The sequence below is a fragment of the Octopus bimaculoides genome, chromosome 5 (genome assembly GCF_046866305.1).
Source record: "Octopus bimaculoides isolate indiv1 chromosome 5, ASM4686630v1, whole genome shotgun sequence".
Classification (NCBI taxonomy): domain Eukaryota; kingdom Metazoa; phylum Mollusca; class Cephalopoda; order Octopoda; family Octopodidae; genus Octopus; species Octopus bimaculoides.
The window spans coordinates 65,674,425-65,701,570 of NC_142932.1; the positions used below are offsets into that span (position 1 = coordinate 65,674,425).

General features: G+C 35.6%; 1 protein-coding gene across 1 annotated transcript in view; it reads left to right on the plus strand.

The window, feature by feature from the left end:
* Nucleotides 1-27,146, plus strand: part of LOC106870415 (uncharacterized) — a 141,363-nt gene that overhangs the window by 58,324 nt on the left and 55,893 nt on the right. The window contains exons 6-9 of the mRNA XM_089352355.1: nt 5,713-5,850; nt 13,991-14,023; nt 17,518-17,568; nt 21,505-21,591. Of these exons, the coding sequence (XP_089208481.1) occupies nt 5,713-5,850; nt 13,991-14,023; nt 17,518-17,568; nt 21,505-21,591 (309 nt within the window). The remainder of the gene's footprint in view (nt 1-5,712; nt 5,851-13,990; nt 14,024-17,517; nt 17,569-21,504; nt 21,592-27,146) is intronic.

Genomic DNA, 27,146 nt, shown 5'->3' on the forward strand with positions numbered 1-27,146 from the left:
CTGTATCAGGAGGTTCCCCCATCACAATTTTTTTTTCTTCCTAATTTCGGTGTATTATGTATACTTCCCTTCTTTTAATGTATACTGTGTATACTTTTTTCAATCATTCCATTACATGTAAACCCCAACACTTTATGTCTGTCTTTGCATTGTGTCCCTCATCGTTCGCCCTGATGACGAATATAAGAAATTCTTATTAATATTATTATTATTATTATTATTATTTTCATATACACTCAACAGATTAGTCTGTTGGAGAAGAAAAAATCCTAACATCCTAACATCCTAACAAGTAACCTTAGTTGCCAAGAACCCTCCTAAGTATCCTAGCTGTCCCTAATGACACTGTTTTCTCGAGCCGTACCAAACTGGGTTTCTATACTTTACTATACTTTTCATATTAATGTTTACATCATTTGTGACTGTAAAGTCAATTATCTGATACTTTCTATTCTCTTTATCTACTACTACCAAATCAGGCCTTCTAGCTTCCATTACTTTGTCAGTCAGAATTTTAAAGTCCCACAACATCTTATATTTCTTACTTTTTAGTACCTTACTAGGTTCATGTTCATACCATTTATTAGTATGTTTAAATCCTAGCTTTCTACATAACTCCCAGTAGATTACTTTCCCTAGGTTGTCAAGTTTTTTATTGTATTCTTTCTATATAAGCGTGCTACATTCATTTTCTATATGAGTAACGCTTTCCTCTTTTGATTTGCGTAAATCTACATTGGGAATCTACTTGGTTTTTGATTATCTTGGCTTTTATCCAATTAGTCCTTAATGCTTGATCTTGTGGTCCTACTAACAAACTTTCTGTCTCCCTCTTCAGGTTTCCTTTCTGCAACTATAACCGTGCCTCACTACTAGTATTTGTTGCAACTATCTTTGGGAATCTACCATGCAACGCCTTCTCCTGTCAGTCAGATAATTTCTGGTTTTTAACTTCGACTGGGCTTTTGGTTTCCCTATGTCTTGCTGTGTCTGCACTTTTCCTACCACTTTGCTCATTAATGCACTAGTTAATTTTAAATCTGATTGCTTCTCACTCATTACTTCTTTCCTCACATTCTTTAACCATACTGCATCTCCATTATGATTGATTGGCTTATCCCAAATATTACTCCAGAACTTTCTAGCTTCTTCTGCATTACGTTTCTCATCTTCAGTACTGCATTCTCCACTATTTATTTGGTTATAAAATCTCCTCTGGTCTGTCTCAAATAATCTATTCTGTTGACTGATCTATTCTTTTCTGATATCTGGAGATCTTGCCTGCTACTGCTAGCATAAGCTGTTTCAAATCTTTTATTACCGTCCCAAAACCTTTCTCTTTGACTAAGTATCTTTTCTCAAGGGAAGATTTGTATCTTGTCTTTCCTAACTGGTTCAGTTTCCAGGCTTCTATTCTACTCAGATCTTGTCTTAAAGTCTTCACTTTATTTTGTAGTCTCCTTTTCCACATTTACTCTCTTATAATCTTTCCCTGTGAGATATCTAATCTTCTAGTGACTACTACCCCTCCCGCGTAGATCCTTCCTTATTGGTAACGCTATTATTATTTTTCCTTTAGTTTCTTCTTTGGTTTGAGCTGTATCTCTTATGTTATTGTTTGTTTTTCCTACTGCCTGGTCTTTCTTTTCCAGTTCTCTTGTGATCTCTTCTACCTCCAATTCTGTCATCCACTTTCTCCTAATAGCATTAGTTTGATCAACTAATCTCTGCGCAGTCACTTTAAACACACCCCTCTCTACCCAAAGTGTAAACATTCGTTTTCTATAGCCCCATCTTTTAGTTTCACTTTCTAAGTAGCACTGCATCACTATCCTGTTTTCTTCGCTGGTCCACTTCCTCCTTGCTCTATTATCTGCTGATGGTGTATAGGATAAAAGCTGTGGTCAGTCTGCATCTTTACTGAACCACTACCGAGCGAGAGATTTTCCTTTAATGGTTTAGCTCCATTTTCGCTGTTAAATCAGGGTTTCTTCGAAAACTCCTCTCTCTCATAAACTGAGGTAAGGTAACGTTCGTCACCATCGTCATCACCACTATATTTTTTCCCGACATCTGAAAGATTCAAGCAACCTTCTATTGCATCATTTGTTGCACCTCTGTGCATGCTGCATGTTTTTTTTGTTGGGGGTATATTGCAAAGTATCAGTATGTTTTGTTTTGGGGTTTGGTTTGAGTCTTATGTTGTATTAGTTTTTGTATTGTGTGTTGTTTGTGTAGCGCAGGTTGTGTTCTTCTATCGGGTATCGGCCTTCTGTGGTACATGTTGTGGGTTTTATTTATATTGTTGAGTATTTACAGTATGAGTTTATTCTTGTATGTTTTATTGTTGTTGTTGTTGTTGTTGTTGTTGTTGTTGTTGTTATTATTATTATTATTTAGTGAGAGAGCAGTGCATACCATCAAAGTGACACTGGGGTAAAATATACGAAACCCATTTTACCCATCATGACTACCCGTTTGATAAGGGTACACCAGGCATATGCATCATAATCATATGTGCGTGACATGGTGATCACATATCAAGATTTACAGCGCATGACCTTGCAGGTAGGACCCAGTTAGAATTTTCTTCAGATCGAGTAGCCCATCCCGCTCAAAAGGTCTCTGAATAAGGGTTGTTTAAGGATGTTGAACGAAACACCTGTTTCCAGAGGTGAATTATCCAAACCCCCAAAGGATTCCTCTCAACATATGGCTATGATGCGCCTCCACTACTCCTGATCGTGATCTGAGATGCACATATCAGCCATTAAGGGATATGCACAACTGGCTAAGGTCAAACAGCTGACAAATAAATCTGTGGTATTGAGCAGAATATTTGCTGTTATTATTATTATTATTATTATTATTCAGTCGTCTTATTTCTATCACGTAATTTCACTGCACTACCGAGCGCAGCTCTGTGTGTCTTGGGTATATGCTGTGGTTTGTTGTGACACTCTTATTGTTACTGTATTGAAAGTGTTTTACATAGGATGTATGCGGTGCCTAGTAGTGCAGTTTTCTGTATGTTATATATACTTGCTAGTCCTGGTGTTTTCGTTATGTATTTGTTTGAATATTTTTTTATCATATTTAATGCGCCTACTATAATAGGAATTGTTTCTATTTTTAGACTCCACATTCGGGTTACCACTATTTCCAAGTCTTTGTATTTTGAAAGTTTCTCCATTTCTTTTAGAGAAACGTTTTCTTCTGTTGGTATTGATACATCGATTAGAAAGCATTTTATTTTCTTAGTGGTCTCTGACAGCTATATCCGGCCTATTGGCCTTAATTTCTCTATCTGTGTGTATTGGCATATGTCAGAGCATGGGTGTTTCTCATTTTCTGTGACCTTTTCTAGCGTGTGTCTATACCATCTTTTTTCTGTTGTTATTCCATAGTATTGGCATAGCTTCCAGTGTATATAGATCCCAACTCTGTCGTGTCTGTGAATATATTCCTTCTTAGTCACCACTGGGCAGCCATAGATAATATGGTTTATTGTTTCTTCTCGATCTCTACATAGTCTGCAGTTACCTGTTATGTTTCTTTTCATTATAAGTTTTTTGATAATTTCTGATGGGGAGGCTTTGGTCTTGTGCTCCAATTAAAAGTCATTCAGTCTCTGCTTTGAGTCCTGAGCTTCTCATCCATTGTTGGGATTTTACTTTGTCTATTTTTTGTTTAGTTTAATCCAGTATTTGCCATGAAGGGGTTTTACTTGCCATCGTTTTATCATGATCCGTTGCTGTTCCAGTTTTAGTTTGGATTTCAGTTGATTTACAGCTTTTATTGTTTCTTCTTTTTCTTCATAGTTGTTAGCTTGTTGTATGGACGCCCCCAAATGATAAGTAGGCTGGTCCAATACGTATAAATAGCTAGACGAAAAGTGTCGCATAGAGCGAGCCGGAGCCATCGGTAGACTAGACGTCGAGTTCTGTTGAGTCGTGTCGTCGGAAGTGAGAGTTGAGTAGTTTCGAAGAGGTCATCCTAACGAATGATATTACATAGGTACTATGACTTCTTTTCTGTAATTGTCAACTTCCTTAAAGACTGCAAACAGTTTTTTTCTGTTCGTGTTTTGTGGCTATTTGTATTAGCTTTCCTTGCTTCTGAAGTTAGTCCTATGGTGGTTATTTTGGTTATTTTGTAATAGGTTTCTAGCTGTGTAAGGCCTCTACCACCTTCGATGTGTTGTATATATATATATAACCTTTCTATGTCAGATTTTGGGTGGTGCATTTTAAATCCTGTCATTAGTTTTCTTGTTTTCCTGTCTATTTTGGTTAGCTCATTTAAAGTCCAGTTAAGGATATTGTAGCTGTAACTTATAACTGGGACGGCTAGAGTGCTGATACCTATTATCTTGTTTTTCGCATTGGGCTCTGTTTTCAGTATTAATCTAACTCGTCTATAGTGTTCTTTTTTATTTTCTCTTTCATTTGTGTGTATTGTATCATATCTAGTTCATTATTATTGTTGTTGTTATTATTATTATTATTATTATTATTATTATTATTATTATTATTATTATTATCATCATCATCATCATCATCATCATCAACATCACCATCACCATCATCATCATCATCATCATCATCGTCATCATCATCATCATCATCATCATCATCATCATCATCATCATCATTATTATTATTATTATTATTAGTATTATTATATACACGCACACATAGATAATACATATATACAACTCCCCACCCATCTCTCTCTCCGTCAGTATTTCAGATGTCTCCTGCAATGTGTTGTATTTCAAACGTCTGTTTTAATCTCAATTAGACTTAACCAACACTACGCAGAGTCTCTTTAAAATGACCTAACGGTGGATAAGTATGACGTAACGGTAAGTAGCGAGGGAAGTCTGGTTTATAGAGTCAGATGAGAATGGGTGACATTTTTGCCTTTCTCATAAACAATAACGCCTAAAATGAAGTAAGCTACTTTTATAATTTTTTACCTATTTATTTTTTGGGCTTATCGTGATTGATGAGAAGGAGGGGTAAGTTGTCCTCCAACGGAATAACTAGCCTGCATCCTTCTAACAAAATGGACTCTACGAAAAAGCACAGAGGGGGAAGAACTCAGATTTCAAAGGCACTTAGTTCTATGCTTTAGCAATCCTGTTAGGACTGGCACTTTATTTTATTGACCTTGAAAAGAGGAATGGCATAACTGACCCTGGTGGGATTTGAACACAAATCGCAGAGAGCAAGAATAAATATCACAAGGCATTTTTATCCAAAATTCTTACGAGACTGTCACTTAGCGACACTTGAAAGTGGAAACTAGGTCATAGGTTTGACTTAGCCGAGATAATCTCGAGTGACGTTCTTAGTTCTATATTAGAGACAGTAGAGAAATGTAATAGTTACAGCTGAGAAATGTAACCGTAATATAGTACCAGTCATGTACTTGGGTCGATGACATCGACTAGAACACTTCCCCTTAAAACTGCTGGCCTTGTACTTAAATTAGAAATATTTATTAGTTGTGGTTTGGTTCAATCGTATGAACCTTGCATAAAATACTTGATATTTCTTCCGTCTCTTAATGTTCAGGTGGAAAATCTCACTGTAGTCGACTTTGTCTTTCATTCTTTAATCGACAACTCTCACCCCTCGTACCCCGAAATTTCAGGCTTTGTGTCTATACGAGAAACAATTTTTAGCTCGCAATTTTTTGTTACAGTTGATGCTGGCGGATATTTCTGCATGACCCGGGAAAATATGACCACCCTCATTGAAACCGGATCCGTGACCCACATTTCAAATATTTCAAACATGCTAAGTATTTTCTCCAACATCAGTTTTTTTTACCACGTTGATGGTAAGTAGTTTTCTATCAATGTTCTATTGTCTTTCTTGGGAGCGACGAAAACAATTTTTTTTTATATTAGGGGTAATTTGCAGGGGTAATTTGTAGAAACATGGTGCACAATATGTATTTGCATGCACACATACATACATAAATACATATATATATATTATTCATTTGGTTTTTTTTAAAGATTATTTATAATAGATAACTTATTTAACACTAAATTATTTAGAAGTTATAGTATCATTTCAACATAATATAAGACTTCGATTTGAATAGTGTTGATATATTTTCGATTAGTTTTGATTAATTATTAGTCTGTATTGTTTATAATATCGTTAAAGGTTTATTTTTATTAAAACTTAGTATATATAAAGTTTAATCTTTTATTTTTAATAATTTTTTTGATTCTTAATTTTTTCATTCATAATTTTTTCATTCATATTTTTATTTTTATTTCTACGTTTGTAGAAATAAGTATTCTTGTATTTTTCTATTATTCAATTGATTTTTAATGATAATTAAATTAACGTTTTTAGTTTTAAATAGTATAGCTTTAACTATTACACCGGTTAAATATGTACTCATTTTATCTTTATTATTATTTTAACCTTAAACTTCGTTTAAATTGTACTTAAAACGATAATAATTTATGTAAGCTGGTTTTTGTATATAATATACATGTTAGCATATATTATAATGGAAGTAGGGATGATTATGGAATGTTTATTATTTTGATATTTTGATATTTTTAATAATTTTTCTATCTTTATAAAATAAGTATTTTATATAAATTCATTTGGTACTTATTGTTGGTTGATATATATATTTATTTATTATAATTATTATTTTATTTACGACCTGACGATTAGCTGTATTTTTGAATAGAATTTATTTTCGATAATTTTAATTGATTTTAATCGATTTAAATTTCCTTTCTATCTGAAAATTAGTTATGAAACACGTGTAGTCATTTTACTATCTTTATCTTATGATATTTACTTTGTTTTATATTATACTCATTTATTGTGCTTTTAATTATTAATTTTTCTATATGTGATAGTGGATTTTCATCGATGAGTTCTTGAAACTTGGTTCTTTTCCTTAAAACTATATATTTTTATATATATTATAATCTATAAAGCTCAATTTAATTTTAATTCTTTATATATTGATTTTAATTGAGTTTTTATCTGTAATTTGGGATTTTGTCCCTAATATTATTATTATTATTATTATTATTATTATTATTATTATTATTATTATTATTATTATTATTATATATATATATATATATATATATATATATATATATACATCTTTACATACATATACTTGCATACACGCACACATATAATACAGATATACACATCTATCTATCTATCTATCTATCTATCTATCTATCTATCTATCTATCTATCTATCTATCTATCTATCTATCTGTCTGTCTGTATGTATGTATGTATGTATGTACATACATACACAGACATGACAAAAGTAAACAGACGCCCTTATAATCGTTAAAATTCATTTAAACCTGAAATTATACATTCATATAATTTATTATTTATCATAATGTGAAAATCTAATATTTAGTAGACATGCCCTTTACATCTTTCAATGCAAGGACCCTATTCGGCATGCTTCTGATCAGATGATGAATATTCTCTTGAGGAAGTTCTTGCCAAGTTTCATGCAGTAATTTTAAAAAATCTGGCTTTGAAGATGCGTTCTTGTTCTTTTTACGAAGTGTCCTGTCCATTATGCCCCAGAGCTGTTCAATAGGGTTCACATCTGGTGACTGGCTTGGCCTTGGAAGCTTTTTAATGCCATTCTCTTCCAACTAATCTTGGGTCTTTTTAGTCGTATGACAAGGAGCCTCATCTTCCATAAAGAAAGAGTCTTCTTTAATCATTTTACCACTGGCGATGATTGGAAGGAGTTCTTTCTGCAACATGGACACATTTATTTGAGTTTATGTTTCCCTCATACTCCACCAAATCTGATCGACCGTTGCTCCAGATTCCTCCTCAGACCATCACAGAATAGCTGCCGTTTTTTATTGTTGGCTGCAATCTTTTCACGCCAAATTCTTGATCACAGAGTCTTCAAACCCACGCTCGACCACTATCAGAAAATACAGCAAATCTTGACTCATCAGAAAATATGACAGTGTCCCAAAATGTTAGTGGCATCTCCACCATCTCACTGGCCCAATCGTTTCTCCGCTTGATATTGGTTGGTCAAAGAAGTAGCTTCCTTCTTGCTACTCTGCCGTAGTAGCCAAGTTTCTGGAGATACGTGACAGCTATTCTGGGACTGACATTAACTGGTTCTGCTATGTCAAATACCTTGCAACGAGGAGTATCCTCCACACTTCTCTTAACAAAGCGAAGGGTCCTGTCAGAGGGCCTTGATTGACCTGGGCAAGGTGATGTGGACTCCTTTCCTTCTCTGATGAATTGCAAAATCACTATTAACAGTAGAAAGCGGGATCCCAAAGTTTTCTGCGATTTTACACTGATTAAAATCCGCCTTCAGACTGACCCACAATACGGCCTCTTTGAAATTCGGACAGTTCTAACGCTCCTTTTGAACGTGGCACAATCAAACAGTCACATATAGAACCTGAGACATAAAAATGTCAATTGATAAAAAATATAAATAATTTCAAGTTAAAATAAACATAAAACGATGTTTTATGGAGTGTCTATTTACTTCTGTCATGTGTATTATTATTATTATTATTATTATTATTATTATTATTATTATTATTATTATTATTATTATTATTATTATTATTATTATTATTCAGTAGTCTTATTTTTGTAACGTGCTTTCACTTCACTACCGAGCGCAGTTCTGTGTGCCTTGGGTATGTGCTGTGGTTTGCTGTGATGCTGTGAAGCTCTTATGGTTACTGTATTGAAAGTGTTTTGAGTAGGATGTGTGCAGTGCCCAGTAGTGCAATTTTCTGGTGTTTTTGTTATGTATTTGTCTGAATATTTTTTTATCATACCCAATGCGCCCATTATGATAGGAATTGTTTCTGTTTTTAGGTTCCACGTTCGAGTTATCTCTATTTCCAGGTCTTTGTATTTTGAAAGTTTCTCCATTTCTTTTAGAGAAACGTTGTCATCTGCTGATATTGATACATCGATTAGAAAGTATTTTTCTTTCTTAGTGATCTCTGACAGCTATATCCGGTCTATTGGCCTTAATTTCTCTATCTGTGTGTATTGGCATATGTCAGAGCATGGTTGTTTCTCGTTTTCTGTGACCTCTTCTGGCATGTGCCTATACCATCTTTCTTCTGTTGTTATTCTATAGTGTTGGCATAGCTTCCAGTGTATGTAGGTCCCAACTCTGTCGTATCTGTGAATATATTCCTTCTTAACCAGGACTGGGCAGCCAGAGATAATATAATTTATTGTTTCTTGTCTATCTCCACATTTTCTGCAGTTACCTGTTATGTTTCTTTTCATTATATGTTTTTTTGGTAATTTCTGGTGGGGAGACTTTGGTCTTGTGCTGCAATTAAAAATCCTTCAGTCTCTGTTGAGCTTTTCATCTATTGCTAGGATTTTTCTCTGTCTGTTTATTTTGCGTTTAGTTTAGCCCAGTATTTTCCATGAAGGGGTTTTACTTGCACTCTTCTTCTTCTTCTTCTTCTTCTTCTTCTTCTTCTTCTTCTTCTTCTTCTTCTTCTTCTTCTTCTTCTTCTTCTTCTTCTTCTTCTTCTTCTTCTGCATATTTGTTAGGTAGTATAACTTCTTGTTTGTATTTGTCAGCTTCCTTAAATACTGAAAATAGTTTTTTTGTTTTGCTCGTGTTTTGTGGCTATTTGTATTAGTTTTCCTTGCTTCTGAAGTAGGTATTTTTGCAATCCTATGGTGGTTAATTTATAATAGTTTTCCAGCTGTATAAGACCCCTACCACCTTCTGTACGTTGTATATATAGCCTTTCTATATCAGATTTTGGGTGGTGCATCCTAAATCCTCTCATTATTTTTCTTGTCTTCCTGTCTATTTTGGTTAGTTCATTTAGTGTCCAGTTAAGGATATTGTAGCTGTAACTTATAACTGGGACGGCTAGAGTGTTGATACCTATTATTTTGTTTTTTCCCATTGATACCTATTATCTTGTTTTTCGCTCTGTTTTCAGTATTGATCTGACTCTCTATAGTATTCTTTCTTTATTTTCTCTTTCATTTGCGTGTGTTGTATCGTATTTAGTTCATTGATTCCTAAATATTTGTATGTCTGGCTTTGGTCTAATTCTCTTATTTCATTGGCTTTATCTAGTGTGAGGTTGCTATTCTTAACTAGTTGTCCTCTTTTCAAGGTTGCTTTGACACATTTTTCTAAGCCAGAGTTTATATTTATTTCTTTGGTAAATCCATGTACTGTCTGTAGTAATGTTTCCAGCTGTTTATCATTTGTAACGTATAGTTTTAGGTCATCCATATATAAGAGGTGGCTGATTGTTTTGCCGTAACATTTGTATCCGCAGCCTGTTCTGTATAGCATGTCAGATAAAGGTGCCAGTGCCAAGCAGAAAAGGAGTGGAGAGAGCGTGTCTCACTGGAATATTTCTCTTCTAATGGGGATGGCTTTGGTTTTCACGAGTTCCTCTTTTGTTTGGAGCTGTAGTACTGTCTGCCATGTAGTCATAGAGTGTTTTATATTTTATGATTATTGGTGCTACCTTGTTCGTGGCTAGTGTTTCGAGGATCCACGTGTGGGGAATACTATCAAAAGCTTTTTGGTAGTCGATCCAGGTCATATTAAGGCCTTCAGTTATGGTTTTATTGCTCATTAGTTGATCTTTGCAACCGTATAAGCCCTTGCAGCATCCCTTCTGCTCTTCTGGAAACAGGATGTTTTCTTCCAGATGCTTGCTCATTCTCTGCGATATTATTGCAGTAAAGGCTTTGTAAATTGTAGGGAGACAGATTATTGGTCTGTAGTTTCATGGGTTTGCCGTTTCAGTGGATTTGGGAATTAGGCTAGTTTTCCCTTTCGTGAGCCATTCAGGCATTGTCTCTAGCTCTGCTAGTATGTCGTTAAAGTTTTCAGCCAGCTTTTTGTGTGTTTCCTGTCAGATATTTTAACCAGAAGTTGAGGATCTTGTCGTGCTCATGTGCCTTCCAGTTGCTTGGTATTTGCAGTGCCTGGCTGACATCTTCAGCTGTTATAGGAGTTGTTCAGGCACTAAGTTCGTTATTTTAATAATCCTTTTCTGAGGTTATTCCTTCGCCGACCATATTTCTTGCCAAAATTCTTCCACTTCTTCTGCTGTTGGTGCTGCATTGATGTCTTTTTTATTTTTGCCAAGTCCTTTGTAAAATTTTCTGGGGTTGGAGTTGAACCGTTTGCTATGTCCAAGGAAATGTTGGCGTTTCTTATACCGGCGGATCCTTTGTGCTTTGACAAGGATATCTTTTTTAGCTTTTCTTTTACCTCAGGTAAATCTTTTTCTGTAATGTTGTATTTGCACAGTATTTTTGTTGCCTTCATGTTGCTTAGTAGTGTTGATTGTCTACTAATTTCGTTAAGAATTGACAGATCTTTTCTTTTTCTTTTTTTTTTGAGGAGGGGATATTATTTATCCACCGGGTTTGTTTGGGTGGTTTAGATAGGTTTGAGGGAGTATCCAGCTTCTTTTGTGGCTGCAGTGGCTGCTGCATATATTATGTCATTTAGCTCGGTGATATTGACATTTGTTTCTGTGGCTATTAGTTCTGTGACGGCCAGGTTCACGCTATTTGTTATTGGTGTTGTTTTATTGTCTATTTAGATTTTTGGGAGATATAATCGGTGGTCCATTCTAAGATCTGTGGTCTTCAGTTCTTTGATTATACTCATTTTTATAGTATCATGGTCATTAGATTCCCTTTCACTGTTTCCAGGTTTTAGATTTGTTTCGCCTTCTCATTCATATGTTTGTCTGTGGTGTTCTGGATTGGTGCATTTTGCACATTATTATACATTCCTACGGTCTGGGTTTGTTGTCTTCTGTTGTTTACTTCGCTTTTGTTGGAAATGTTACGTCTGTCTTCGTGTTTCACTATCTCAGTGTTTATATTATTTGGCGTTGCTGTGTGGCTACTATCTACATTTTCCTGATGTATTTTTCCTTTTAAATGTTCTATTTCTATTTCCGATAATATTTTTTGTTTTTAGAATATATATTCGTATGTTAGCTGGTTTATTATTATTAGTAGTAGTATATGTGTCTCTTTCAGTTTCCGTCTATAAAATTCACTCACAAAGCTTTGGTCGATCTGGGCTACAGTAGAAGACATGTGGGCAAGATGCTACGCAGTGGGACTGAACTTGGAACCACGTGGTTGGGAAGCAAACTACTTAACGTACAGGCAGCCATGCATGCAAAAATATATATACATTTATATAATTGCAAAATGCGGGAGAACTAAAGGACCATTACTGGCACATCTAGCGTCATTAATATCAGCCTAGCCGTTTAACCGATATCGATGAGGAATGCAACAAGTACTTACGGGCGCGTGAAAACCTTTTCTGTAATAAAACTTGTGACAAGGACCAGGGAATATAACACCAAGATGAAGAAAATATTGTCCTCAGAATTTTCCGAATGCAATAAATTAATAGAACTATTGATGCTAAAACCTGAAAATTGTGAACGCAGACCGGCAATTTCTATATCAACACAGATGTGAACAGCTATATAAAATGAAAACAAAGAGACAAGGATTCGACATCAATTCAAACAACTTTTGAATGTTAGATCATATCTCTATTAGTAGTCTACAAACTACTGTCCTCCTCGGGCCATGTTTGTAGAGATACGTGACAGCTTTTTCTTTACTTTTTATCTGTATATGTGAGGCAGATACAACCATGCGAGTTGGAAAGGAACTTCTCAGAAAGTATTCTCTGACTGATGAGGATATACACCCAGAGACGTTGGACTACTCTACTGTAACAGTGAAAGATCATGCATGGCTATATTTCCAAAAGTTTTCAAAATGACAGCAGCATTGACAACTAGAATGGTCTACTCTGGATTAACAATTGGGATATTATTAGCTCTCAATTTGAAGGATTTCCTTTTACAATACAGTAGCAGAAAATAGCCACAAAATACCCTATGCAGAAAAGGGAAAGGGATGTAAGTAAATCACTGAAGTGCAACAACCAATGCAGGCTTTGCATCATAAGCAGCAATCTAAAACATTGTCATGGTATTACCTATCCATAAAACATGTCATGGCTAGAATATTCTTTTCTACTCTAGGCACAAGGCCCGAAATATTTTGGGAGTGGGTCAGTCGATTAGATCGACTCCAGTACGCAACTCCTCACTTTTCAATGTATCCTTCACCATGACGATGGCTTATCCAGGATATGCTGATACGGTGCCGTTGTATGTCAGCTCGAGTGAGATGAACCTCAACATCTCCAGCTTCCACAGGAAAGGTTCGTGCGATGAAACACACAGAAAACACAAAGAGAGACATCTTTTCCGGACTGAACTTTGATAAAACGGTGCTGATGGTTAGTGGGACCGTTTTATCTTTACAATGACATCTTGGCAACGGCATCTGTTCAGCGACACTTGTAAAGCGACATCTGTACAGGAAACAATTGTTCGCTTGTTAAACTAAACGTTGGCTGTTTACTTTGATAACGAAACAGATGTACATTGGAGTGATCCAAACAACGAAGACGCAGGTTCAATCAAGTTATACTTAACCTAGCCACCAGGTAGCGATAGTTGACCCTGCTGCATACTGAAGACTAATATAAATTGATCAAAGCCCTACTGAAACCAAATCTAGTTCAATTCCCCTACCATATGCCCCATAAGCGAGTGTGAGTGGTGAGGGGGAACACCTGATGTTATTATAAAATATATTTCAAAAATTAGTTCCTCTCCCATCAATATATTATTATAAATCTACTTTTTAATGTTTATGCTGTTTAGTCTCAGGTCAAATGCATTTTGGACGTGACCCTCCAGGCCGTGATCATATCCCTAAAAAATAAAACAGAATGTCACAGCTTGAACTTCTTAAATCATGTTTGTTTAGAGTCGACCTGGCGCTAAGCGACAACAACAATAAGCCAGCCTCTAAGAGAATATATTTATTGATATTTTCAGTTTTACCATCGTCAGAAACCATGGTTAAACGAGGTAAGTGAAAAAGAAATATTAACTTTTAATTGTATTCTTTCTTTATCCTATGAGATCATAGTTTATATCTTTTTCTGAACCAGCTGTTGACCTGGAGGTTCAACATAGCTTTTTGGTTTTACACTTAGATAAGAGTATTTCGTCATTTAAACAGACCCATGCGCAAGGTGTATAGGTCTCATTGCTATACACATCTACGTCATTATGGAATCAGGGTATTAACTTAATATGGGTGGCTTTCAGTGTACACATCTATTTAATTTGTATAAATTTTGCTATAAAATACAAGCATAAATATTATGTTGATGTTAAATGTAGTGGGAGACACAGTTTAGAACTGTGTGGACAGTCAGTGATGAAAAATCTAACCTCAGAAAAACGTCCATTCTCCAGTCTTGCTTGTTAGTCATTCTTCTATATATGGAACTTTCGTTTGAAAACAATGAATGCTAATGGCTAGAAAATCTTTTAAGCAGACCTAATTGCTAGGGTTCAATAGACAGGAATAAAACAGTGAAACTTAGAATTTGTTGCAGAATAAAAAGTAACATTGACGTCATCAGGAAGAGAACATATTTTTTCTATCATTGTTATGCTGGAATTAACGTGTAATAGAATTTTCAAAGTACTTATTTGGTGGAGCGATAAAGTTTGAAATAAAAATACGAAAAAGAGTAAAATTAAAGCAAAACTATTAACTCGGAAATGTTTTTCGCTATTATTAATTATTTCGGCAGCTGTTTAAAATTACAGCCAAGATAAATTTTAGCATTTAAGCAATATAGCAAATATTTAAAAGCAATGTACGGAATCAAAGTTTTAACACCGCTAAGAAAATAACTAATTTTCTTTGATATGAGGTTTCTGTCTTGAGTTTTCATTTACAATCAGGAAGAATTAGGAGAAAATTTTGTTTTTCATTTCCCGTAATTTCATTTACCTGGATAATTATTTCATATCAACTGTCATAAGAAATTAACAAAACAACTTATATAAAACCACTTATAATTAGTATTTTTAACACTGCGGCGAGCTGACAGAATCATTAGAACACACCGGGCAAAATGCTTAGCGGCATTTCGTCCATCTTTACGTTCAGAGTTCAAATACCGCCGAGGTTGACTTTACCTTTCATCCATTTCAGAATCGTTAAAATAAGTACCAGTTGAACACTGGGGTCGATATAATCGACTTATCCATACCACCCCACCCCAAAATTGCTGGCAATGTACCATAATTTGAATTTAATAATTATCTTCAATGATATGGTTACAATCAAGTGATGAGATCATTTATTATTTCTAGAAATACTGCTTTTTCATTCTGCACAAGTGTCTAATTAAATAAAATCCTAATTTGTGAAAATGTGGAAATAAGGCATTATTTTCCGCACAGGTTTACAGTATTCCAGAATGACATTCATCGTCATCATCTTCATAATAAAAATAATCCTTCCTGATGGAAGCATAAGGCCTCGAATTTGTAGGGAGGGGACTAGTCGATTACATCGACTCCAGTGTTCAACTGGTGCTTATTTCATCGGCCCCGAAGGAATGAAAGGCAAAGTCGACCTAGATGGAATTTAAACTCTGAACGTAGCGACGGTCGAAATACAGCTAAGCATTTTGTTCAGCATGCAAACGATTCTCCCCGCTCGCCACCTTAATAATAATAATAATAATAATAATAATAATAATAATAATAATAATAATAATAGGCTGCCCAGTCCTGGCTAAGAAGGAATATATTCACAGACACGACAGAGCTGGGACCTATATACACTGGAAGCTATGCCAACACTATGGAATAACAACATAAAAAAGATGGTATAAACACACGCCAGAAAAGGTCACAGAAAACGAGAAAGCAACCATACTCTGGGATATGCCAATACACACAGATAGAGAAATTAAGGCAAATAGACCAGATATAGTTGTCAAAGATCATGAAGAAAAAAAAATGCTTTCTAATTGATGTATCAATACCAGCAGATGACAACGTTTCCCTAAAAGAAATGGAAAAACTTTCAAAATACAAAGACCTGGAAATAGAGGTAACTCGAATGTGGAATCTAAAAACAGAAACAATTCCTATCATAGTAGGTGCCTTAGGTATAATAAAAAAAATATTCAGACAAATACATAACAAAAACACCAGGATTTACAAATATATATAACATACAGAAAATTGCACTACTGGGCACTGCACACATCCTACGCAAAACACTTTCAATACAGTAACCATAAGAGCAACACAGCAAACCACAGCACATACCCAAGGCACACAGAGCTGCGCTCGGTAGTGAAGTGAAAGCACGTTATAAAAATAAAACTACTGAACAATAATAATAATAATAATAATAATAATAATAATAATAATAATAATAATAATAATAATAATAATAATAATAATAAGAGCACTCAGAGAGCGCAAACCTCCGGCAAGGCAACACCAACGATTAGCCAGAGATGATTTTTAAAATGAGAATATCTCAAATAAACTCTATTGCTCTCACAAACGAGAATACTAAAAATGAACACGACCACTCTCAAAAATTAAGTAAAGAAACAGGAAAAATAATCTAGAATCCTTATCCGATACAGGATCGATCCCAAAATCTAATCAGTTCGTGCCGGTCACGAGGCCAAACATCCCTGAAAGTTTCATCCGAATCCATCCAACGGTTTTTGAGATATGTTCCCGTACAGACAGGCAGACAGACAAACAAACACGACTGAAAACAATACCTCCACCTTCGCTAAGGCGGAGGTAATAATGAGTTCAAATTTTTGCCACAAGGTTAGCTTGGAAGAAGGGATTAAGTTGATTACATCGACCCCAGTGCGTAACTAGTACTTATTTAATCGACCCCGAAGGGATAAAAGGGTAAAGTCGACATCGGCCAAATTTTAACTCAGAACGTAGCGGCTAAGCATTTCACCCGGCGTGTTAACGATTCTTCCAGCTCGCCGCCAATAATGATAATAATAATAATAATAATAATGATAATAATAATGTTTGTAATAAAAATATAATGATAAATATGTATTATGTGCATATTTATCTGCTATTTTTGAGTCGAATAAAATCTATTCGTTTTGTACATCTGCTGTACAAACAGAAGGCAGTTGAGACAGACACAAATTCATTTTTAAATATTATGATGTATGTGTGTGTGTGTGTGTGTGTGTGTGTGTGTGTGTGTGTGTGTGTGTGTGTGTGTGTGTGTGTGTGTGTGTGACTACTACAAATATAACTTCTTTTACATGACTTTAAATTTCATGTTAAATAGTGCACTCTCCAGACAGAAATTCAAGAAAGCATTATCACGTTCACCTGAATTGTGGCTAATTTAGCATGAAACCAGTCAGAATGGAAAATCATATCTATTTACTATAAACATACACACACACACATATTTGTAAATATATATATGTATGTCTACACGTATATGCATGCACATAAGCTAATCGCAATATATTTACTATTTTCAGTGTCATTATACAACAAGGGCTATGAGAAGCCGAGTGAAGATGAAATTTCAAGTATGTGGTAGTTTTAAATAAAATTCTTCACCTCTATCTTGGAACTATTTAATTAAAACTATTTGATTAACACTAATTAATACTACTTAGGCGAGAATATAGCTTTCCACACAGCAGCATTTTTTCATAACTATGTTTGGTCACATTGAAAAGATATGTGTACGCATGTGAAAGTTTGTGTGCTTGTGTTTGTGTGTGTGTGTGAAAGGGAGAGTGAAAGAGCGTGAGAGAGAAAATCTACTCAATACGTGAAGTAAAGTTTATTTTGTCATTCGGAGTTTTTGAATAACTCCGAGTTGAGGATCAGCTGGTACGGTTGTGTTATTTAGAAGTTCGCTTCTTAATCATGTTTTTTTAGGTCAATCCCACTGAGTCACTCTTTGGGCAAAGGTCATCAGCCTCTGATCAACCAATACCGCGCGAGAGGAATTTGGTGGATGGAAACTGTGAAACAGAGTAGAAAATTGGATGGATGGATGGACGGATAAAACAAAATTTCTTAAAAACTTGATCAATATCAATAGCTTTCCGACAGTTTCTCATTCTTTCTTTAAATGTTCTTTATGCACAAAGGCATGTACATTTTACGCTGGTATGAGATCGCACCAGCGTGCCCATGTTGGTAAGGCATACATGAACTATGAGAATTTTCATCCGGATGACCAGTTTCTGTCGAAAAACCGCAGGTATCTTGAAGGATTGAACTGGCACTTGGACATACATATAAACAAACGGAAAGTGGAGCCAATGCTGAAGTGAGATATTACTGCAGTATATGTAATCAGCTCTTCATACACCTTTCAGAGCCCAAAAGTCATTTGAGATCTCACGCTAGCGAAGGACCCCTAGTTCTCGTTAGAACTTTTTTCTTAGAGATAAGAAAACTTGAAGCGTAGTCTCAACCTCAATTATGCCACAGGTTTTATAGCTCACTAGCAGAGATATCCGGCATTGCTCGGGATTGAAATGGCATACTTTTTATTGTTATATTTGTTTCGGTCATGTGACTGCGGCCATGCTCGAGTACCGCCTTTAGTCGAAGAAATTGACCCCAGGATTTATTCTTTGTAAGCCTAGTACTTATTCTATCGATTTGTTTCGCAAAACAGCAAGGTTACGGGGACGTAAATACAGTAACAGCGGTTGTCAAGTTATAGTGGGGATAAAAACGTAAACACACACACACACACACACACACACACACACACACACACACACACACACACACACACACACACACACACACACACATATATACATATATATATATATATATATATATACATATATAGAAATATATATATATACATATATAGAAATATATATATATATATATATATATATATATATATATATATATATATATATATATATATATATATATATATATATATATATATATATACATAAAACTTACTTGGAAAAGGATGTGTGGCGTTGGATCATATAATAATATAAATAATATGTAAATATATGCATATATCAATACATATATGTACATAATCTACATCTATATGTATACATACATGCATATATGGGTACAGGACATAAAAAAAAACGTTAAACACAATGAGGAACGAAAACATAAAAACGAAAACAGAAAACGAAAGAAACAGAGAAACGAGACATGCAACATAAAGAGTATACCCCTTCGTCAGTTGTCCCTGTTCCATCTACTCCGCGTTTCGAAGGCAAGGACAATATGCAACTTCGTTGGAACAGTCCTTCCCGCAAAGTAAATTAAATATATATACATATATATATATAATAATATAGATTTAATCAAAAGATTAAATGTGGTACTTAAAATGTTTGAGGCACCAGAATTTGGTAGGATAAAAACCAAAAACAAAATCAAGAGATTTGGTGAATAAAATTTGAAGTTAAGCAACAAAAATTCAATAGGTTATAGCAGTACGTACGTTTCGTACAAGCTCCATTTATTCATGTAGTGAGAACACTACAGAAAATACAATGAAAATGTACTCCTCAGCTGCATAAAGGAATTTCATTTTAGAAAGTCATTTTGAAGATGTTTGCAAAAAACAAGAGTACTACTTAACCTGCCTTCCTCTAAATTTGAAATTACTACTATCCCTTCAATTAGATTTTAAATTCTTGTTTGATTCACTTGTCTGTGAAACGGCAGCATAGTCGAGATGTGTTTTCTTCGCTTACTCTTGTTTTTTTTGTGTGTCTATGTTTAGTGTGTGTGTGGAGGGATGTGCCTACATTATCAGTATTCCCTGTTGATACACGTTCGTTTAATTTACTTTTATTTATTTTATTCATTTGTTTACTTTTTTCTTTCTATTTTTTGTATCAATTTAATTTAATATAATTTTATTTTGTTAATGTATATAGTTATTTAATTCCATTTATTTATCTGTGTATTGTATTATATTCATATTATTATCAGTTTATAGGAATCTTATTCTGTCATAGGTTGTGGTGTGTTGGGGGTGTGTGCTAGTGTTCCATTCTAGTTTCCTATTCAGGATAGGTTTGTCTTCTATTATGTGTGCAGCTTCCGTAATTTGTCTAAGCGTTGCGTCTGTTCTATGTGTGGACAAGCTTTTAACTTCTATGTTGTTGAGTGAGCCCCCGTGGTCCTGCTCGGCGTGCTGGTACAGAACCGATGAGCTCTTCTCTTCCTTAAGTTCCCTCCAACGCTCATGTACCCGCTCTCCTATACTCCGTGCTGTCTCCCCTACGTACGTCTTTATCTTGTTACTGCACCGTCCCTCTGTACATCTTATACTATAGACTACATTCCTAGCTTTACAGTTTGTTTTGGGGCTAAATCAACATACAGTAGAGTTCCTATTAAATTAAATTAAATTGATACCAAAAAATACAAAGAAAAAATTAAGCAGATGTAAACAAATGAATAAAATAAATAAAGGTAAATTAAACGAACGTGTATAAACAGGGGATACTGATAATGCAGGCGCATTCCGACACACACACACACACACACACACACACACACACACACACACACACACATACACACACTTACTAAACATAGACACACACAGGGATATACGCATGCGCAAATAGACACATACAATAAGAATACAAAATGGCAGATCAATAGTAAGGAGAGACACAAAAAAAAGAAAGAAGAAAGCAAAGGACCACTGATGAGGTCTAATGACTGAAACAAGTAAAAGATAAACCTTCTTGTGATTTTTCTAAGTCTTTCCTGGAGTGTACTAGTCCTGCACATCTGGATGCCAGCCAGTCATCAAGAAGTAAATGTTTCTTGATGAGTTCTCTCCCGTCCTTCAGAATGCTAATCATTTCATTGAGTACTGATTGTTTTTTTTTTCTATGCCGCTGTTTAACAAGTGCTAACCATGAGGCACTCAAACTTTGTGTGTGTGTGTGTGTGTGTGTGTGTGTGTGTGTGTGTGTGTGTGTGTGTGTGTGTGTGTGTGTGTGTATTGCCGATGTAAAAAAGTGACCAATCCAGAAGACGGTGCCTAACGAACGAATTTCGTTGCAATACTTGTTCTACACCAAGTTTTAAATACTCCTATTACTTTCACTATGAGTAAACCAAAAATTGCTCCGTTGGACACCAGTTGCCTGCGATTTTCACAAATCGACATATAAAATGAACATATCACTGTATCATCCTTCAGGAGCCTTAAGATGCCTGTGGACATTGCTTATATTTCTGCACTCAGATATAGACATATCTACAGTTAATTAATATAGCTTATATACAGTGTCAGCGAAATGAGTTTTATAGAATATCGGATCTTTCTGTTGGTTCTTCTCATATCCAAAGAAGAGATTGTTTTACCTGACACATTTAGTTTCATATACCAGAAAGTAATTTCTTTTCATCCTATCTTTTTCCTTTTTAACTTTACCATTTTCTTGTTACTCCATATTTCCACTACTCCTCTTGTTTCTTGTTCTCAGACGTCAACAATCTACTCTTCTTTACCGACTGGCAGGATTGGACAAGATGTAGTGTATGTGGTTCTGTTGGAGAACGTCAGAGATACGGTAAAACTATTTATTATCGCTAAGAACGCAGAGAATGACTCAATTGTCCACTCAATTCTAATTTTCTTATAGTTTAGATTTTCTCCAGATGTTGATAACATCCCAAAGCCTTCATTTAATTCTTGTAAACCACACATCGCTTGCTTTAGATAAAGGATTCTATCATTACTATTCCTGCTAAGTTTCTATGGCTTAATGTAAAAGGTTTAATATTACACATTTCAAATAATGTTTAATATAATATACTTTTACTCGAAGAAAAATCAGCGAAAAATTTCGCACCCTTATGAAATCGGCTAGAGAGAAACATTCCAATAAGTGATAATTTTTTTCTAGGTATAAGGACTGAAATTTGGGCAGTGAGGGGGTTAGTCGACTGCATCGACCCCAAAAGTAGTAGTAGTAGTAGTAGTAGTAGTAGTAGTAGTAGTAGTTTCAAATTTTGGCAGAAGGTTAGCAATTTTGGTGGTAAGTCAATTACATCGAACCCAGTGCTCAACTGATACTTATTTTATTGACCACGAAAGGATGAAAGGCAAAGTCGACCACAGTGAAATTTGAACTCAAAACGTAAAGACAGACGAAATGCTGCTAAGCATTTTTCCCGGTATGCTAACAATTCTGCCAGCTCGCCGCCTAACATCCAAGTACCAATCTAAAAAAAAAAAGTGGGGGACAGTTAGGATTTTGAGATTGGTACTTGGATGTTAAATGTCTCCCACGATAATCAACAACTAATACGATATTATCCCACGATAATTAACAACGGAAATTGACCCTGTGAGACAGACCCCTGACAACAGGATGCAAACAAGATCGGGTACTCGTGCTCGCAAACGCAAGTGGTCTGTTGATATGAACAAAAAGAAAATTAAGTGTCATGAACAAGCCTTGCTAAACAAGAACAATGGCAAATGTAAAGCTATCGGGAAAAAATCGTTAGAACTTTGGCACCAGCTGGGTATGTTCTAGATTACTGAATATGGGCTCATGAAATAGATATGAATAATTCGGAATTGAGGCTTTCTTAATAAGGCCCAGATTCAGACAATCAGTAAAAGACTCCGTAGTGGTGATAATCTCGCGGAGGATAGTGTAGGTGAAGATCAGCGAATGCGTAGGCAAGGTAAAGTTGTAATAAAGGAGAGGTCTGCCAATCAATATAATGTGGAGAACCCTATATTACGTGAGGATATGACTGAGGAACAGAGAAACCTCAGGATAAGACTCGATGATATAATGGTTACAAGAAGAGAAATCAAGCCGGTGAATTTAAGAAGCTCCAACCATAACAATGTGAAACGCGCGATCCAAAAGGTTGATGAGATTCTGAAATACATTCCAGCAAAAGATTAACAGAAACAAGGGACTTGATCAGATCCACTTCAATTTTAGAAAATGAACTAGTGGGAAAGAAAGAGAGGAAAGCAGAAGGACAGAAGGAACCATGGTGGAAGCGGAGAATTGAAGACGATATTAAAACTTTGCGTAAAGATCTGAGTCGCAAAGAAGAATAGTTCAAAGGGCAATGGAAAAATGCTAAAAAACAAAAGATGCAAGGGCATATCTTGACGCAAAATACCAAATAGAAAAGAAAGGGTTCAAAACCGTCATCGAAACAACGTGTACGGGAAAAAAACATTAAAGGTGCAACGCTGCACTGATTGCATATCGCAGTTCCAGTAAAATAGGTTCTTCTCAAATAACCAGAGGCAGTTTTTTTAAGAGCTTAGGAGGAGATACAGAAGATAACATACTTCCTGAAGCAGAGGAAACCCGCGAATTTTGGAATAACATCTGGGGGCAAGAAGTTTACTACAACCGATGCTGAGTGGATTCATTCCGTGAGATCCGAACTCCATCACCCGGAGTCTCAACGACAGGACCATGTACGCATAACAACGGAAGATGTAATTGCACAAGTATCAAAACTGCCAAACTGGCAATCACCTACCCATTGCTTGTCTTAACGTCTTATGGAGAGTGTTAACAGGCATCCTCGCAGGGAAAATACATATGTTCCTTGCAGAAAACAATCTACTTCCAATAGAACAAAAGGGATGCCGAAAAGGATCCAAAGGCATGAAGGACCACCTTGTGGTAGATACGGAGACTCACCTTTTTATTTGTTATAGCCTTGATCCCACTTTCTATAGTCCTACTCAAAGTCAACGCACACTATGAGCTGAGAAAGAATGGACCTCGTTTCAACAACCTTCTGTTCGTGGATGATTTAAAACAGAACCTGAAATGGAGAGGCTAGCTGAGACTGTGCAGAAGTGCAGCGAGTATATAGGGATAGAATTCGGTATCTCGAAGTGTGCGGTGCTCGCTTTAAAACGAGGGTAAAAGATCGGATTGTAGGCGCATAGAATTGTCAAACAAAGAGCCAATGGAAGGCCCAGATGATGATGGGTACAACTACCTTGAGATCATGGCGCGGGACAATATTTGCATAGAGAAATGTAAGACAAAATCATCACTGCATATTTGAAGCGCCTCAGACTTCTCTTGAAATCAAAAACCCATTTCAAGGAACAAATGGGCTGCTGCTGTAGTCCGCTATAGTACACCCATCCTGAAAAGATCATGAGTGGAGATTAACCAACTCGATCACACTACTCGAAATACAATGACAATGCATAGTACCCTCCACCCTAAGGCGAACTTACAGAGGATCTACATGAAGAGATGTAAAAGTTGACGTGGGCTGATTAGCGTACGGGAGTGCATCAACAGTGAAAGAAGAAAGAAGAAACATGGTAGAATATTTGGTAGATAGCAAACAAGACATGCTACAGTATACTGCTAAAGCAGAAGGATTTTCCAACAATGGAGTTGAGAGTGCTAATGAATTCCGATCACGAAAAGTCAACTACAAAGAAAAGAAGAAACAATAAACCATATAGTCTCTAGCTGCCCAGTCCTGGCTAAGAAGAAATATATTCACAGACACGACAGAGTTGGGATCTTTGTACACTGGAAGTTATGCCAGCACTATGGAATAACAACAGAAAAAAGATGGTGTAGGCACACACCAGAAAAGGTTACAGAAAATGAGAAAGCAACCATACTCTAGGATATGCCAATACACACAGATAATGAAATTAAGGCCAATAGGCCGGATATAGTTGTCAGAGATCATCAAGAAAAATGCTCTCTAATCGATGTATCAATACCAACAGATGACAACGTTTGTCTGAAAGGAACAGAGAATCTTTCAAAATACAAAGACCTGGAAATAATGGTAATTTGAATGTGGAGTCTGAAAACAGAAACAATTCTTAGGTATGATAAAAAAAATATTCAGACAAATACATAACAAAAACACCAGGACTAACAAGTATATATAACATACAGAAAATAGCATTACTAGGCACCGCATTCATCGTACGTAAAACACTTTCAATACAGTAAAAATAAGAGCATCACAACAAATCACAGTACATACCCAAGGCATACAGAGCTGCGCTCGGTAGTGCAGTGAATAACAACAACAACAACAACAACAACAACAATAATAATAATAATAATAATAATAATAATAATAATAATAATAATAATAATAATCCTTTCTACTATAGGCACAAGGCCTGAAATTTATGGGGAGGGTTAGGGTACTTAATTTATCGGCCCAGAAAGTTTGAAAGGCAAAGTCGACCTCGGCGGAATTTTAACTCAGAACGTTATGTTGCCTCATAACGTCCAGAAAAATGGATACTTTTTAACAAATACCGATTAGATGTTGTGAATTCATAGTATATAGGGATTTATGGGAAAGAATTTTTCCGAGGGGGTGGGGAGAGGAGTTTCGGAAATTTCACACAATCCGACTTTTTTCCCTCATAACATTCAGGAAAATGGATGTCTTTTGATGAAATTTTATACAAATACCTTTCAAACGGTATAGATTACTATTATAAAGTAATTTGTGGGGAAAAGTTTTTCCGACGCAGAGAGGAGTTTCGAAAAAACGGAGTTTCGGATCAGGAAGACCAAACAAGTTGGAACTACTCCGTTTTCACAGGGATTTTTCCCATTTTTTATTTCACTACAGCCTTCGAAATGATGAGAGCCATCTTTTTATGAAAAAAAAAGTTACGAAAATTTTTGAAATTCCTCACCATCCCACTCCGGACCGATTTTAGCCAATTTTTTGTAACTTAAAAACTATGGGAGGAACCTTTTCGGTAAAAAAAAAAAAATTGTAAATATTTTCAGAGGAATATGTGTACGATTCAAGTGAGATTTGGCTGTTGCTTCTAGCACATCCCAAACCATCCTCCATTTTCACTCTCACGTGTATTGATGTTTTCTCGATATTTTTCCAATTAAACACATTTTATGGATTGATGATGCCGAAGTAACACATGCGTGGTCCGTTGGTGGAATATAAGCAACAACAAAAAAAATTGTAATTTTTATTTTTACCTCTACCTCAATCAAGTGAAGCCGTGTGTGGGTGTAAGAAAAAAAACATTTTCTGACAGAAAAGTATGTTATAAAAGTGAATTGTCGTTTACATACCACTATGGATAAATGCCAGCAGTGACCTTCTGAGGCTCCCCAATATTTTTATTTATAAACAGAAGCAATCGGGAGCAGAGAGTGGAGTTGCAAAACAATCATAATTTTTCAATTTTTTTTTATAGCATATAAATGTATTTATGGGGAGAAAAATATTGAAAAACATCAATACATTCGAGAGTGAAAAGGAAACGAAGAGGGTTGTCTTGGGATGTGCTAGAAACAACTGCCAAATCTCCCTTAAATCACTCACTTTTCCCTCTAAAAATATTAACAATCTTTTTACCGAAAAGGCTCCTCCGATTGCTTTGAAGTGCAAAAAAAAAATAGATTAGCCAAAATTGATCCAGAGTGGGATGAGAAGGAGGGGGGAGGTTGTACAAAAACATTTTTGAAACCTATTTTCATAAAAAGATGTTCGCCTACATCACTTCCAAGGCTGTGGTTTAAAAAAACGAGGGGAAGTCCCCGTCAAAACGGAGTAGTTCCAATTTGTTTGATCTTCCTGATCCGAAACTACTCTCCCCACCCCTCCGGAAAAAGTTCTCCCCACAAATTCCTTTATAATCGTAATCTATGCAGTTTGAAAGGTATTTGTATAAAAATTTCATCTGACTTTTCTCCCTCATAACTTTCTGAAAAATAGATCTTTTAAGATCCATTTTCCTGAAAGTTATGAGGGAGAAAAGTCGGATCGTGTGAATTTTCCGAAACTCTTCTCCCTACCCCCTCGAAAAAATTCTTTCCCATAAATCCCTGTATACTCTGAATCTACATCATCTAAGCGGTATTTGTTGAAAATGTTGTTAAAAAGTATCCATTTTTCAGGAAGTTATGAGGCAACAAAGTCGGGGGTGGACGTTTAACATCTGTAGTTATGCCAGTTTTGTTTGTGTGCTTGCTTGCGTGCGTGCTTGTCTATAAGTTAATACAGCCAAACCGGCGCATAATGGGAAAATACTCTGAAAGTAAGGTACGCCAAGCGGACCACAGATTCCCGAAATAGGCAGTTTTTATTTTTTTAATTT